Genomic DNA, 17,319 nt, shown 5'->3' with positions numbered 1-17,319 from the left:
GGACACAACTGAGTGACTGAACTGAACTGAGCCCCATCTGGCCTTTGGCGACTGAAGTCAAATTGTTGATCCCTTCTCCCTTCCCCACAGGTCAGGGGGTGAGACTAAAAGTTCTCCTTCTCTGTTGGAGGCTGGTTCCTGGGACAAGCAGAGCCATTCCTTAGGCTCTTTCCAAAAGTCACCTTATTAACATAACAAAAACACCCTTTTGCTCTCTTCCCTTAAGAAATTCCAGGGGTTTTAGGAGCCTTGTGCCAAAAACTGAGATGGAGCCCAAATATATATTATAAAACCGTATATCAAAGGTGTTGCTTTTTTAAAAAGTGAGGTAAAGAAAGGTCTGATGGATGTGTCAACTGATAATACATATAGGCTGGCCAGAGCCGTTACATCTGTTTTCACCTAATTGGATTTCTTTGATGCCTTCCTTCAGGGGTGTTTATCACAAAATTATTTATAAAACTGAAAAATTAGAAGTATTCAAAAGGTGTTACGACAGGAGAATTGTTCAGTTATCACACATTCATATGATGGCCTTTTAGACAATCATGAACTGTTTCTGAAGAATAATTAGTATCTTGGAATAATTAGCAAAATATGTTAAGTGAAAAATAACAGTATACAGGATTATTCCATTTTTAGTTTAGAAAATGAACAGAAAAAGGAACATTTGTGAAGTGAAAGTTGCTCAGTCGTGTCCAACTCTTTGTTACCCCATGACCTATACAGTCCATGGATTTCTCCAGGCCAGAATACTGGAGTGGGTAGCCTTTCCCTTCTCCAGGGGATCTTCCCAACCCAGGATCGAACCCAGGTCTCCCACATTGCTGGCGGATTCTTTACCAGCTGAGCCACAGGGGAAGCCCTTGCTCAGAAAAGGAGTCTGGAAAGAAATATACCACAATATTCAGATTTTAGGAACTTGGAAAACTCTTTTGTTTTTCTGAATTCTCTATAATAAATAATTGTAACTTTTTAAGTTGGAAAAATGTTTAATAAAAAGAAAGTTTACAAGGACTTAAGATCAAGAGCCCTGGACAAACAGGAGGCCTTGGTAGATTATAGTCCATCTTCTTCCTAATTAGTTTTCAACCAGAAAAATCCTTGAACAAGTCACTTTGCTTCCCTCCTTTGTAAAATAAGCGAGTTTGGAGCTTCTTAAACTTTTTCTCTGAAATATATCCAGAGGCAGAAGAGAGTGAACAAGCTCTCCTAGAGGAGAGGGCTGGGAGTGCAGGGCAGATTGGGCATGTTGGCTCAAAGAAACTTGAAAAAGTTTTAGCCTGAATATTTGTATAAACCTCCTGTTCTCCAAACTATACTGTGTGCATACAAGCTAAGTCTCTTCAGTCATGTCCGACCCTTCACAACCCTATGGACTGTAGCCTGCCAGGCTCCTTAGTCCATGGGGTTCTCCAGGCAAGAATCCTGGAGTGGGTTACCATTTCATTCTCCAGAGATCTTCCTGACCAAGGGATCGAACGCTTGTCTCTTACATCTCTAACATCATACTGATGTTAGTTTAAATTTTCTTAAATTAGTACGAAGTGTACATACCATAAAGTTCATCATTTTAAACTGTACATTTTAATAGTCAACTGATGATAGTTTTTAATACATGGATGTTTACCGTGAACATGGTCTGGTAAAATGGACATTCTAAGAAAATACTCTTGTATCTTTGAGTAACCTTGGAAGCACCTTTTTCAGGAGGATTTTCTATTTTAAGAAGCCTGGAAGTGAAAGTGAAAGTTTCTCAGTTGTGTCCAACTCTGAGACCCTGTGGACTGTAGCTGCCAGGCTCCTGTGTCCATGGGATTCTCTGGGCACGAATACTAGAGTGAGTTGCCATTTTCTCCTCCAGGGCATCTTCCCAACCGAAAGACTAGGTAATCTCCCTCTTCCAAAACATTTTCAATAAATTGCATTCTCAATGCATTTTTGCCTGTCTTTTAAAAATAACGTGACTGGGTGAGTTTTTATTAACAGTTCTGGTTACTACTAACTTATTCATCTCTTCAGTTTCTATTTACAGTGGGTGATTTTCAATTCAGTTAATTTCCATGCTACATTTAAAAAACTATCCAGTACCTTATCCACTACCTTCTTCAGCCTTGCTGGGGATAAAGAGTTAAGTATTACCAGCCCTTGCTCTCCAAGGACAGTCTTTAAGGAGAGGAAGTCATGGTGATTGTGGTATTAGAGCTGCTCAGTTTCACGAGCAGGCTTCCAGTATAAGTGGAGGAAAATGAGTGGGAGGCAGAATATGTGTATTTTAAAGTACATAAGCCAGAATGTGGACAGCACATGGATTGCATTTTGACTCAGTGTTATTAAATCACTTTTATCTCAGCGCTATTAAGTCTTTGCAGGTGTGGGTTGATGATGTGCTTGTGGGTAGAAAATTCCTCCTTGAAATTTCTAGTTCTGCTTTATCCAAGTTTATGTGGAAGTAGCCCAAGTTCAGCTTTGGTGGTGCTGAGATTCCATATTTTAGACTCTTGGCCTAAACCAATGGACCTTAAGTGCAGATACTTGGATTACAATTGAGCTCCATGAGACTTGGGTTTGTTCTTAGCAGCTCTTTATCTGGGTGCTGGCCAATCAAGAGGGCAGGGCAGGGGCATTTGGCCTGAGCTTTCACATTAATTAAAGGCTTCAGATGTAGACTTCTGATGGTTTGACAATATCTCCAAATACAGTCATGAAAGGCACTGGAAGGATAAAACGGATATATTCACTGTACAACTTTAAATACCACAGTTTTTAGAGCTCTGTTTTGGCATTTCTTCTTTTTCCTGGGAGCCTAGAAAAAGTGGCAGTGGTGTGGGTCTCACTGAGCCTATAAGAGGCCCTGAGAAGGTCTGTTTTCTGACTTGTAGAATAAAAGAAACAAGCCCTGCAGCTCCTGCACGGGCAGTGGTCAGTGATTGTTTTCCAGGGGAAACGGGGCACAGCGTGTTCCTCAGACAGTGACAGTTGTAACTGACATTTTTAGGACACTGAGCAATTCTTGTGTATGTGTGGATTTTGATAAAATGTAGCCCAGGAAGCCAACTTCCATGAGAAAGAAGGAACCATTGAGTCCTTGATTGCTTTCAATTACAAATGACAATTCATGAAACCATTAAGAAGGTAATATGTTATTGGATTTAGAACTGTCAGGGTATGGGATAAGAAAAACTGTCTTCTAAACAATAAGGCTCTATTGTAAAGCACAGAGAGCTATGTTCAGTATCCTGTGATGAACCATAATGGAAAAGAATATGAAAAAGAATGTGTATATACATACACATATACATAACTGAATCACTTTGCTGTGCAGTAGACATTAACACATTATATGTCAGCTATACTTTAGTAGAGCTAAAGTATATTCTTGCCTGGAAAATCCCATGGACAGAGGAGCCTGGTAGGCTGCAGTCCATGGGGTCGCTTAGAGTTGGACACGACTGAGCGGCTTCACTTTCACTTTTCACTTTCATGCATTGGAGAAGGAAATGGCAACCCACTCCAGTGTTCTTGCCTGGAGAATCCCAGGGACAGTGGAGCCTGGTGGGCTGCTGTCCTTGGGGTCGCACAAGAGTTGGACATGACTGAAGCAACTTAGCAGCAGCAGCAGCAGCATACTTTAGTAAAGGCTTCCCTGGTAGTTCAGTGGTAAGGAATATGCCTGCCAATGCAGGAGTTGGGGATTTGATCCCTGGGTCGAGAAGCTCCCCTGCAGACAAAGAAGGGCATGACAACCCACTCCAGTATTCTTGCCTGGGAAATCCCATGACAGAGGAGCCTGGCAGGCTATAGTCCATGGGGTCGCACAAGATTCAAATACGACCTAGCGACCAAACAGTAAGGCATATTAGTACTTCAGTAAATTAAATTTTAAAAGATTATGCTGAGCAAGAAGCCCCAAGAAAGAAAAACTGGCCTGCTTTTAGAATTGGATGGAACTGACTGCAGTCTGCATCTTGAGAATGGGCAGAGTAGTCAGTGTAAAGGTATAGAGGCTTAGTATGAGTAGGATACATAGAGTAAATATGGATTTGTGGCAGCAGCTGTATACAGGAATACTCTTGTGTTGAAAAGATCTTGGCAAAGCCTAAAGTGTCAGATTGTGTATTTGAGAGAGAGTCTGTACACCGAACATGCTGTATTCTAATACCTTACAAAGTGATGCAGTCCACAGTAGGATATTAAATTTATATATTATGTTTGTCCTGATGGAAAGACATGTGAAATGAACTGGGGTTGCCCTCTGTGCCTTATCCTGATCCAATGGGTAGGGAAGAAAAACAGTATCCCTCAAAACCAATTGTACTTGCTAGATGAAGTGGCCTTTTTAAACAGCATGATTCCTTTGTTTTTTTTGGACACACCGTGCAGCTTGTGGGATTTCATTCCCTGACTAGGGATTGAAACGTGTCCCCTGCATTGGAAGTCTTAACCACTGGACTGCAAGGGAAGTCCATAGCATGATTCTTAAATAGTCTTATTTCTGGGTATTTTGATGGGCTGAGATAAGAAAAGGCATAGTACTTGATAAAAGGTGCAAATAACTTTTGGTGAAATTTTTCAGCCACATTTATAGAGACTAATGAAGATGAAAAGCAAAATTTTTCTAGACTCACATCCTTCCTTGTATATCTTGATATACTTGTTATTATATAATATGATTGGAGATATATTCAAATTAGCAAAGATGGAGCTCCCACCCCCAGATTTAATATAAGGGCTCCTTGCTAGATTTTATTTCATCAGTGGCGTTGGAAACAGTAGATTTGTATTTCTTGAGGTAGGTCAAAAGTTGCTTCTGCTCAGTGCTGTGAAAAGAGATTAGCTAGCACCGGATTCACAGACCAACCTACTAGTAGAAGTGTGCTTTCGTTCATTCAGAGATAAAGAATTGTGAAGTCTCTCATTATGCTTTCCATGTGGCCTTAGGAAACAAAGTCGTTTTTATAATCTGGAACAACTGGGTGTTTTTGTTTGTTTGTTTTTAAACAGATTTCATAAATTCTAATCCAGAGTAGATTTTTTAAATGTCCATTTCAAACCCCAAGAATATTGTATAAGTTTATGAAAATAGGAGAAAAACATGAAATTTGGTTTACACATTTGTGAAGAATAGTTCATTTATCTCCCATGATAGAACTCTTCCTGGAACAAAGAAGCTGAGTTTTTTGCTTGGGTGATGTTTTATTCCATAGTACAGAATAATACTTTATTTGACTACTTTTATCATTGTACCTGTAGCATTTGCGTTACACAGATTTTCTCTTAAATGAAGCGTTGTATTCGCTTTTAATTTGCAGCAGTTATACAATAGCATCAAAACGTGCTACAGCTAAGTCGCTTCAGTCATGTCCGACTCTGTGCAACCCCATAGATGGCAGCCCATCAGGCTCTCCCATCCCTGGGATTCTCCAGGCAAGAACACTGAAGTGGGTTGCCATTTCCTTCTCCAATTCGTGAAAATGAAAAGTGAAAGTGAAGTTGCTCAGTGGTACCGACCCTTAGCGACCCCATGGACTGCAGCCTACCAGGGTCCTCCATCCATGGGATTTTCCAGGCAAGAGTACTGGAGTGGGTTGCCATTGCCTTCTCTGATCAAAGCGTGAGTGAGTATTAAATTTGTATGTGAAATTTACCTGGGAGGGATGGCCAGTCTTGGAAGATGCCACCAAGATTCAAAATACTATTAATTGAAGTAATATTTGGAAATTCAGGATTCGGTTAGACGGATGAAAGTTGAATGTAGTCAGGACCACGTGGAGACATTTTTGGACTACAGGCAGTAGAAGTTAGTTATCTTGGATTTGCACAGCCATGATTGTGAAAGTATCGCCCAACCCAGGCTGGGCAGGTGCAGGCTGGGCTCGAGCCCTTGTGCTGGCACTTACCAGCCTTGTCATCTTTGCCTGGATGCTTCACCTCTCCAAGGCCTTTTCTTTTCCATGGAATGAGGGAAAAGTCATCTATCTCAGAGTTTTGAGAGGATAGTGTCAGTGTATTTCACAGTGGCAGAATATAAAGGGTTGAACACGGATTTATTCTTTATATTTTTTATTGGAATATAATTGATTTACAATATCAGTTTTTGCTGTACAACGAAGTGAATCGGCTGTTAAATATATGTATACATACATCTCCCGCTTCTTGAACCTCCCTGCCCGCCCATCCCACCTCTCTAGGTCATCACAGAGCACCAAGCTGAGCTCCCTGTGCTGTACGGCAGCTTCCGCCAGCTAGCTGTTTACACATGATATTGTCTATATGTGTCAGCGCTACTCTCCCGATTCATTTCACCCTCCCCCTCCTGCTCTGTGTCCACATGCCTTGAACACAAATGTCTTTAGTTTCCTTTACAAGAGACAGGATATTCAGGGAGTGAAGACCACCATTTGCCCTGTCAGATTAGAGATTAGTCTTGAAGTGTATGTCGCTGTGGGGCAGGTGGGCTCAAGTGTACATGCTCTGGGGGACAAGTACTAGATTTATTAGCACTTTTGAAGATGAGTCAGGAGCCCTGGATTCTAGTTTGGGCTCTATCATCATGATTGGCTTCCAGAAGAGTGTTAAAAGAGTGAATTAGTGACTAGAAAAAAGAAAGTACTTTGTAAACAAGAGAGCACCTTATAAATAAGATTTATAGAGAAAGGGCAGAAGAAGAAAAGGCACCCCCCCCCCTTGCCTTCTTATTCGTTCATTTATTAAGCTGCCCCTGCTCTCCATTGGGTATTTACATCTCTCAGGGTCTCAGCAGGAAACAAATGGTCCACTCCAGCTAGGTGACTGAGCAGAGTTTTGTTCAGGGACTGTTTACAAGGTATTAATCCAGTGTAGGCAACCAGTAAGAGCTAATGAGTGCAGTAACCAGGGGCCAGCAAGGCAAGGGAGCTACAGGAACCCAGAGAGGGCCACCTGGCAGGAGCTGTAGACTCTTGAAGGGGACACAGCGTGTCTGTGGGGCCCTTGTAGGAAGCAAACTGGGGAAATTGATGCCCCTTTCTCATCCTCCTGCTCTGTGGTCTCTTCCTGGTGTCTCCTATGGATTAAACCCAAGAAGACTGAAGCCAAGAGAGCTGTTAATGTGAAAACCTTCCCAGCCAGCCTCCTGGGGCACCAAGCAAGATGATATAATGGAGAGAGAGGATCCCGGGGTGTGTCCAGGGCAACAGGAAAATATCTTAACCTTGGAGTTAGGTTTTGGACTCTTTTCTCCTTTCCTCTTTCCCCATTCCATTCATTCATGGGTCCTGTGTACCACCTGTATTTGGAGTCTTCATTAGTATGATGCCCCGGAGCTTAGTGTAGATCCCAAGAGCGGCCAGGTGTTGACTGCTCTTGCCCAACATGACTTAATTGAAACCAGCCAGCATGACTTAGATGTCTTCTCTTTACTTTCTTGATTTTATTTGGGTGTGGGGGGAGTACATAAAAGCCTTCAGCTAGGAGAAAGCGGCTTCTTGCCTGACTCTCTTTCCTTTTCTTTTCATGTCGTTCAGTTCAGTTCAGTTCGGTTCAGTCGCTCAGTCATGTCCGACTCTTTGCGACCCCATGAGCTCCAGCACGCCAGGCCTCCGTGTCCATCACTAACTCCTGGAGTTCACTCAGACTCACGTCCATTGAGTTGGTAATGCCATCCAGCCATCTCATCTTCTGTTGTCCCCTTCTCCTGCCCCCAGTCCTTCCCAGCATCAGAGCTTTTTCCAATGAGTCAACTCTTGGCATGAGGTGGCCAAAGAATTGGAGTTTCAGCATTAGCATCAGTCCTCCCAAAGAACACCCAGGACTGATCTCCTTTAGAGTAGACTGGTTGGATCTCCTTGCAGTCCAAGGGATTCTCAAGAGTCTTCTCCAACACCACAGTTCAAAAGCATCAATTCTTCAGTGCTCAGCCTTTTTCACAGTCTAACTCTCACACCCATACATGACCACTGGAAAAACCATAGCCTTGACTAGATGGACCTTTGTTGGCAAAGTAATGCCTCTGCTTTTGAATATGCCATCTAGGTTGGTCCTAACTTTCCTTCCAAGGAGTAAGTGTCTTTTAATTTCATGGCTGCAGTCACCGTCTGCAGTGACTTTGGAGCCCAGAAAAATAAAGTCAGCCACTGTTTCCACTGTTTCCCCATCTGTTTCCCATGAAGTGATGGGACTGGATGCCATGATCTTAGTTTTCTGAATGTTGAGCTTTAAGCCAACTTTTTCACTCTGCTCTCACTTTCATCAAGAGGCTTTTGAGTTCCTCTTCCCTTTCTGCCATAAGGGTGGTATCATCTGCATATCTGAGGTTATTGATATTTCTCCCGGCAATCTTGATTCCAGCTTGTGGTTCTTCCAGCCCAGCGTTTCTCATGATGTACTCTGCATATAAGTTAAATAAGCAGGGTAACAATATACAGCCTTGACGTACTCCTTTTCCTATTTGGAACCAGTCTGTTGTTTCATGTCCAATTATAACTGTTGCTTCCTGACCTGCAAATAGGTTTCTCAAGACGCAGATCAGGTAACCTCACATATTAAGGTTTCTTTCTGTTTTTGGTGTGGAAAAAACTGGCAGAGGTTCTGATTTGATGATTATGTCTTTAGTTGGGCCCTCAGAGCAAGGATAAAGATAAGGATATCTAGAATAAGGATAATAAACAGAGAAGCAATTTGGATCTTTTTCTTCCATACTTTGAATTGCTCAGAAAAGTAAAGATACTGATTTCTTCCTATAAATTGTTGATTGCTAATGAGAAACAATTTCCTAGCTTTATTTCCATTAGGGATACTTCTCTTTAGATATTACCCCCCGACTCCACCCCCACGGAAGTATTCATGGATGGAATTATATGTTCATTTTTAACTCCTTTCATTAATCTTGTTAAAATGTGTTGATCGCATTCATATTGCTATGAATATGTGTTTTTCATATACTTTATACTTCAAGGAATTCTGAATCACTTTATTAAAATCATATGAAAATGATAAAGGAAGTGTTAACTTAATATTTCAAGAAATTCCAGATCACTTTATTAAAGGTCATATGAAAAGGATAAAGAATTGGCGACCACAGGACTATGGGGCTAGAAGTCATCTTTGTAATTATGTGAGGCTTCTGTGTTTACCAAGACATCTGTAGTCGTTTAAGAATGCTTCTATGAAAACTGTAATACTTATTTGAATTTTTCATGGTTGTTTATAAAGATAGTAATGAAATCCAACCACCAGAAAAACCAAACAAAATTAGGACAGATGTCGTATTGCTAGTTTTCAGTTCTCCTTTTCCGCCTTTTTTTTTTTTTAAATGTCTTGTTGATAGGAAATGGCAACAAGGGTGCTGCAGTCATCCTGAGTATTATTATTATTATTATATTCTGCTTTGCTTACTATCCTAAAAACTTTTATTTTTTTCCCCACATCGTTAGGGGAGGACATTTATTATTTTGAAAATTTCAAGGAGATTTGAAAGTGAGTGAGAGATATTCAGAAATGAAGTTGCACGCCCACCAAAACAACTTACGTTTTAAAAAATGAAGTTTTTAGATTTATAGTTTCAGATTCACCATAGAAGAAATGTGTTGTCATTCAGTGAAATGATCTTCTCATCTTTCTGTCTTTCCTCCTCCCCAACGGGCATTGTAGCTTTGTTATGAATTCTCTGCAGGCTCATGGTGACCAAAAAGGAATACTGAAAAAGGGGAAAATGAGAACACAGAAGAAAAAAATTCAGTAACAGTGAATTTCTGTGTCATAGTTAAGAGTGGGCAGAAAGAAGGAGAGTTCCTGTATCTTTCCTGAATTGAGTGATTCCTTGACATAACTCAGCCAAGCCTGGAAATAAATACAGTTGCTACTTGCTATCCTGAAGGATCTGGATTCTTACCTGGATACTGTGCTCTCCATATACCCCATTTTAAAGTAAGAGAAAGTGTCTAGAAATTTTCCGGCGTGTTGTCCTACTGATGTCTGAACAGCATTTGTATGAGTGCATTGTCATCTCCAGATCCAGATCCTGGCTAAACATCCCAGTCTGCTGGAAGCATTTCAGACATACTGCAGGGAAGAGAGCTTTATCAAGTGTTTATTCTGTTCAAACCATGCAGCTTTCGTTGTGTTTCTTATAAGATACATGGTTACAAATCACTATCAAAATTCCATGCTGAGTGGCTTCCAAAAAGGTGACAGTTGTTTATTTATTTTTTTAAACTCTGCCTCTGAGCTGGAGTCTCACTCCTCTCATCTTGCTGAGTGTTCACCCTCGGTGGCACTTCCCCCTCTGGTAATGCTGCTCTCCTGTGATGCTCCTCTCAGCAGGCCCTCAGGATGCCACATCCAAGGCCTGTTCCTATTAATAGTGTAGTTGTCTGGAAGACTGTGAGAAGGTCTCATGGTCTGATGAGCTGCTGTCGTTTCTCTTGCAGGGACAGGAGAGAGTGGCAAGAGTACATTTATCAAGCAGATGAGAATCATCCATGGGTCGGGCTACTCTGATGAAGACAAAAGGGGCTTCACCAAGCTGGTGTATCAGAACATCTTCACGGCCATGCAGGCTATGATCAGAGCCATGGACACGCTCAAGATCCCCTACAAGTACGAGCACAATAAGGTAGGTGTGGCTCCTCCTGAGAACGGCTGGCAGAGCCATCCCAGGGCGAATGGTCTCTTCACATGTCTGGGATGCACACTTTTTTAAATGGGCATTTTCCATTTCATCCTAAAATGGGGTTTTTAATAGCTCAGCACAGTTGTTGATAAATGTTTTTTCCTCCTTAAGTCTTTATAAAGTCACAGCTATAAAAGATTAGAGTTGTAGTCTTAATGATATCAGTGAAGGACATGTCTGGATATTTGACAGTAGGTGTATGGATGTTTAAAATGTGGGGGCGCATGTTACATTAAGAAGAGAGTTTTATCAGTTCAAGACAAATTGACCCAAGTGAGGGGATTCAAATGAGAAGTGGTGGCCTTGCCTCAGCCTCCCACTCTTTGTGCTTCCTTGAACAAAGAACAAAACAGCTTCAGACCATTCTGTCCAGTTTAATTTTGGATTTCGTGACTTCCTTTCAGTAGTACCACAGGCTTAATTTTATTTCAAAATAAGCCCATCTGTCACTTCCAGTAACCTTTCAAACACGTTTCCCTGCAGTTGTGTTAAAATAATGAAAAGTTCTAAAACCACTTGAGAAAGGGTTAGGGGAAAAAAATCTAAATTTTTAGCTTTTTAAAAACCAAGCAAACTTTCCCAATATTCAGCATTATTTCTTAATTGAAATAGAAAGCCAGATTTTTTTCTTCAGGTGAAAACAAATGCTGTCATTGCTTACCTTCCAAATACTATAACTACGTGATCCCTCACAAGTGTGGTGCATCTGAGGGTGTCCTCAGGTTTGAGTTTATGCTGGGACTTTATGAGGGAAGCAGAATTGTAGAAACATCTTCCCTTCCTGTTAATCAATCAGAATGTCTAAGGGTGGATGCAGTCTTCATTCCTTACAACATGTAGGTGCTGATCTTGTAAGTTGGTAAAACCTTAACCTTTTGTTGACAAAACACTACATTTGTACCTGCAGTTGTTTGAGGACCTTCAATCAAAGCATTCATTTTCATTCTCCTAGTACTCGTGATAGTCTGCTCTTGAGGATATTTTCATATACCAGGATCAATGGGTACTAACAAGAAGTCTGCATGCCCAGTATGACTCATAAGCTGAGATGTAACTCACAAACATGAATCATTGGTAAAATAAAGCAGTTCTGTGTACCTCCACTTCTTTTACTATTTAGAAGCTTCTAAATATACAGATCATTTTCAAATCAGGCATTTCTTTTTTTGGAGGTGGTTCCTTAAAATGAACTGGCTGTTTCTTATCTAATTGATACCTTCACACTTCATTTTCCGATGGCAGTGAGAGTCTCTCCACAAATAACAGTGAGACCTTCCACAAATAGTCCTCCTAGCTTCTCCTCTCAAGAATGGAAAGATCTGAGTAGGTTCATGGAAATATGGTACCTGAATCACAGGAAGCTGTCTGGATACGGAAGTAGTCTGACTTTAAAAGGATCAGGACATTCCCCCCTCAGAAATCTTAGTGTAGTGGGTTTCTAAAATAGGTGGCATGCTTGTTTTGTTGCAGTTGTGAGTATTCTGTTGAAGAAATTTTTTTTTTCTTTAAATACCTATGACTACAGTTGGTTGATAATATGATGATCTGATGAATTCTAGTTATCACATGTGTGGTGTAATTGATGTGTGTATATCTGTCTTATCAATACATAATACACATACATAGTGCCAGTCCCTGGTGGCTCAGAGGTTAAAGCGTCTGCCTCCAATGCGGGAGACCCTGGTTCAATCCCTAGGTCGGCAAGATTCCCTGGTGAAGGAAATGGTAACCCACTCCAGTATTCTTGCTTGGAGAATACCATGGACAGAGAAGCCTGGTAGGCTACAGTCCATGGGGTCACCAGGAGTCGGACATGACTGAGCGACTTCACTTTCTTTCTTTCTTTCTTTCTTTCTTTCTACACATTAAAGTACAATACCAACTGCTTAATTATACCTCTAAACCATTTTTCTTGGTGCTCCAGAAGACTCCTTCAGGATCTCGCCTTGATGTTAGATTTTCACATGAAGACATTGTACAGTCATATAGATGTAGAAGATGATGTGAAATTTATGCCTTAATCATAGAACACATAGAAGAATGCTCAATGTATGTTATTTGAGCTCTTTTTATCACTTCTAGTTAAGTAGGCTTTACTGTGTTGGATACCATTCAGTTAAAAATCAACATCATAAAACATTATTGTAATAATACAAGTTTTTCTCAGAGATCATAATTAGCCTATGAAATTTTCCCATGTCTCTTGGTTACTTAACATACTACCTAATACAGTGATAGTAGAGTGTGCTGACCCCTGAATTCCTTAAAATGTTTAATTCTTTTCAGTTCATAACAAAAATCACTCTCACATTTGCTCCATTTCTCTACAACACACATGAGTTTTAAAGTATCACCCCTTAACTTCCTCCATTAACTTCCTGAGCTCTGCCCCTCCTTGCCTTTGTTAAAGCTTATTAAGGAAATAATGTTGTCTGTCTCCTTGCTTTTCCACCCAGCTGCCGCTTCCTCCCAGAGTTCTTCTCTGCTCCCTATGTAGCACTAAGTGATCCCACCCCCTTTAGCGGAACCTACAGTGGAGTATTGATAATTGCCTAGCTTGTATTAATTATGATGATTTGGGTATTAATCTTATTTTCCTGACTAGCTTCTAGGCTCTTTGAAAGTAAATCTTGGCATTCTTGGCAAGTTCTATCTTGGCATTCTTCATTGACCCTGGCATAGTATCTTGTACACAATAGTGTTCATAAAAATACTTGCTTTATGAGTAAGTAAATCATTTGTAAGTATAAACAACTGAAAGCCTCCTCTTCTGCCCTGACACCACCACCACCACCCCCCCTACCCCGCCCCATTGTTGAAGTGATTATTCAGATCAGTAGATAGCTGTTGATGCATAAGGGAATAAATGCAGTGGGCTGCCAGGGAAGCAGAGAAGGTCAACCAGGCCTAGGCAGAAATTTGCAGTCCAGAAAGATACAAGGGCAGAGCTGAGGGAGAGGCAGTTTAGAGAGGAGGAATGGCTGGCGTAAATGTTCAGAGAAAGGGATGTGTATGCAATGTGTAAACTGGCCAGTTTAACTTGAACAGAATTCCTTTAGAAGATAACTGGAGAAATAAGAACAAAATAAACAAAAGGCTTAAAATGTGCTTCTGAAAGGTTTTGAATCCAGGCTGAGAAGTTTGGAAGGCAGCTATGCTAACCACTGTAACACTGACGCCTTGGCCAGGCTAAGAAGTTTGAATTTTATTTTCCTCTATTTATGATACTTACTTAATAATAATCATAATTTGTGTTTTGGTTAGAATTTTCTACAAAAGTTTCTGGTTACAGTGTGCTCTAATATTTTGTAAATATTTTAATGGTTAGTGTGCATTTTACTAGCAATTACTTGGAGGCCATGCCTTGTGATTTGTATTATTTTGTGGCCCTAAAGATATAAAATATATAACTGATTGATTTATTAAAAAGCTTCTTTAGTCTATGGCAGCAGCATAAATAAAAACAAACATTTTCCAATATTGTCCAGCCTAATTTTGTTCTTGCTTCTGAGTTCATATATTTTGTAAAGCAAAATGTAGCTTACAAATGATGTGGCCCATTCTTAACTGAGAAATTGTTCACTGTATTTTGTTTTTTTTTACTGTGAAATTGGTGTAGTCTAGGGGACTGTTGTGCCAAAATATTAGAATTTGTTTTGCTCCTGTGTGTTACTTCACTGAATGGAGAGTCTTATTGGTTAGCTAGGGGCTGGCACAGTGGTCAGAGGGAGTCCAGGCCGCAACCTCTGCCCAGGTGATGGCGTGACATTGCAAGTCTCTTCACAGCCCTTGCTGAGTGCTCCAGGGATCTTCAGTTCCAGGGGAGCTTGTAATAAATTGAAAACTTTTACCAAAAATAGATTAATTCTTCCCTGGTTGTGTTTCCACTATCCTGTTCTTGGACGTTTTTTGCCAAACAAGTAATATTTATAGGTGAGCTGGTTGGACTCAGCCCAAGTAAGAGAGCATGTTTGAGGACTTCTGAATACTTGAACTTGAGTTTATTATTTCTAAATATTAGTTTGCCTTTTCCTTAAACACAAGTGTTAATAGTTAATGCTGAAAGGGACTAACTATTTATTGCTTAGTCAAATCAAAAGATCCATTTAAGACTCCACTGGATGCAAGGCATTCAACAGTGAAATAGATTACTCTGTCATTTCTTACTTTCCAAAAGAAAGGATGTTTTCATCCCTATTATTTTATGCTTTCCTGTTGAGCACAGGCGTGCTCTTCTGATTATTCTTTAGTTGAGCCTTGAAATCAGCTCAATAAAATTTCTTTGTTAACATGGCTAAGATATGTATTGAGTTACAGCTCAAGGGGGCAGATCCCAAGGTTTTGAACTCTTGATTTGTGTGTGCTTACTGTGTGTCCCTGGCAGTTGGCATTCTTGCTGCTTTGCCTGTTGTTGTTGTTTGACATGCATGTGCCTTATTTTCTTAGTTGGTTGCCGATTACCTTACAATGAGGAAGCGTCTTGTTGTCTCCCACACAGCATGCCAGGAATGTTATAGGAGCTTTTGTACCCTGAACAAATTACTCTGGCTAGTGGGTTCTGGTATCCCTTTACTGTTGGCTTATGATTTCTGTGAAATCCAGGTATTCTTACAGCAGTTTTAAAGTATTGGTAGGCCTTTGCTCACGTTGCCAATCCCAGGAAGAGAAAAGAATCTGATGAGTCTTCATGCAGTGAACTCAAGATAGTTATGAGTAGAACTCAGCCATGTGCTGATGTTGGGTAGACATGGCCCTCTTCTGTTGTAGTTTCTACTGTTAGATTCGAAAGTCCTGATGACCAGGGCTCTCTTGGCACCTAGGCTGCAGCTGCCTTTGACCAGCCAGCCAGAAAGTTTCCAGGGTGGAGAGGTTGAAAGGACATGTTACTGTAGTACCTCTTGTCCTCCCAGAACCTTTCTAAGAAAGGGCTTGTCATAGGGAAAGTACCTGGTTAAACACATTTACAGCTTTCTGAATTTTCTCTAATCCCTGAGAAATCTAAGCTTCCAGAAGCTATTTTTCAAAAGAAAAATGTAGCCAAGATTCTGGAAGATTTGCCAACTTATTTCTGCCTGCCTTTGATCAGTTGAATAAGAAATTACTGTACTAAGTCGACTGATTTCAAGTCGACTTAGCGACTGATTTCAATTTAAGATTTGTCATTTCTATGATAAGAACATGATAAAGGCAGACCTTAATCAGTATATTTCGGTATCTATCCCTCTGAAGAGTTGTCAGTAAGTGTTCTCTGCTTGCAAGCAACAGAAGCCAACACCAGCATTTAATTAATTTAAGTAGAAAAAGAATTGATGGGCCTATGAGGTCACTCAGAGAATTGAAGAGAAGCAAAAGGACCAACTCCTGGAAACCAGGACAGGTCTGTGGAACTCATCCGGAGAAGCATGAACTCTGACCATTTTCAGTCTTTGTCACCCCACTCAGGATTCAAATTCCTGGGAAAACTTGCTGGATTCATCCAGCCTGGCTTCTGTGCTAGCTGTCTGGATGAGGCTGGGCAATTTGATTGACAGTCCCTGAGGGAAATCTGGGTACAGTTAGTAGAAGAGGAATGATGCTGGCACAAATCACAGTTAACCACGGCAAAAATCATGCCAGCAATTTAAAAAATACAATGACACACGGATTCTCCATCAGTGCAGGCCCTCCAGTTGCGCTCCACATTTACTAAGCCTGTTGTAGGATGTGGGGGCAGTGGAGGGGTTAGCGGCATAGCAACAGTTATAAGTGAGTAACTGAGCTTGGGCCCACACACTGAATAACTGCATAACCTTGGGATTGTCACATTTCCTCCCTACACATGAATTTCTTTACTCTCTTTAGCCTGAGTGTCCTCATCTGTTTTATGGTACAGATGATAATAGGATTATTTGAAGGGCTTAATAGATAATCTATGTGAAAGTGTCTTGCAAATGATAAAAAGAATAGTTTGTCAACTATTATAAGATGAATTGGTTATCATGGAGAGAATGAATGCTACTCATCTTCCATCTTTATTAAGACTAAAGCAAACTGAAAATAATTTAAACAGTACAACCAGATTTAGGAGGTATCTAAAGAAAACTTTCCTCAGAGTGACAGTCATTGAAATGGGATACCAAGGGAGGTACAGAAATCTCCTTATCTGGATGTGTTCAAAAATAGAATGTATTTTTAACATGTGAAATACTTTAGGGCAATTTTGCTGAAATAAGACCAGGGATGGACTGGACAACCTCTCAAATGCTTTCCAACACAATTTTTTTTTTTTTTTCCTATGCTGATTCTCTGATTCCAGGACTTTAGCAAAGAGATGAACTGTTGTTAAAGTTACTTTATTATAATTTAAAGCTCCTACCTTTTTTGAACATTGTCCATTCCAAAGTACTATGAAAATTTAAGGGAACAAAAAAAGACAATTAAAAACAGATTTGTTTTGATAGTGGTCTGTAGTGAAATGGAGATTTTTCTTTCTTTGAATCTCAGTCCTGTGCTGCTGCTGCTGCCAAGTCACTTCAGTTGTGTCCGACTCTGTGCAACCCAGTAGATGGCAGCCCAGCAGGCTCCTCTGTCCCTGGGATTCTCCAGGCAAGGATACTGGAGTGGGTTGCCATTTCCTTCTCCAATGCATGCATGCGTGCTAAGTCACTTCAGTTGTGTCCGACTCTGTG

The 17,319-nt window shown here is 40.6% G+C and overlaps 1 protein-coding gene across 1 annotated transcript in view; it reads left to right on the top strand.

Moving 5' to 3' along the window:
• Positions 1-17,319, top strand: part of LOC102409250 (guanine nucleotide-binding protein G(q) subunit alpha) — a 318,910-nt gene that overhangs the window by 98,703 nt on the left and 202,888 nt on the right. The window contains exon 2 of the mRNA XM_006074411.4: positions 10,410-10,594. Coding sequence (XP_006074473.1) covers positions 10,410-10,594 — 185 coding nt within the window. The remainder of the gene's footprint in view (positions 1-10,409; positions 10,595-17,319) is intronic.

Source organism: Bubalus bubalis, chromosome 3 (genome assembly GCF_019923935.1).
Source record: "Bubalus bubalis isolate 160015118507 breed Murrah chromosome 3, NDDB_SH_1, whole genome shotgun sequence".
NCBI classification, from domain to species: Eukaryota; Metazoa; Chordata; class Mammalia; order Artiodactyla; family Bovidae; genus Bubalus; species Bubalus bubalis.
This window is presented reverse-complemented; position numbering and strand designations above follow the sequence as displayed.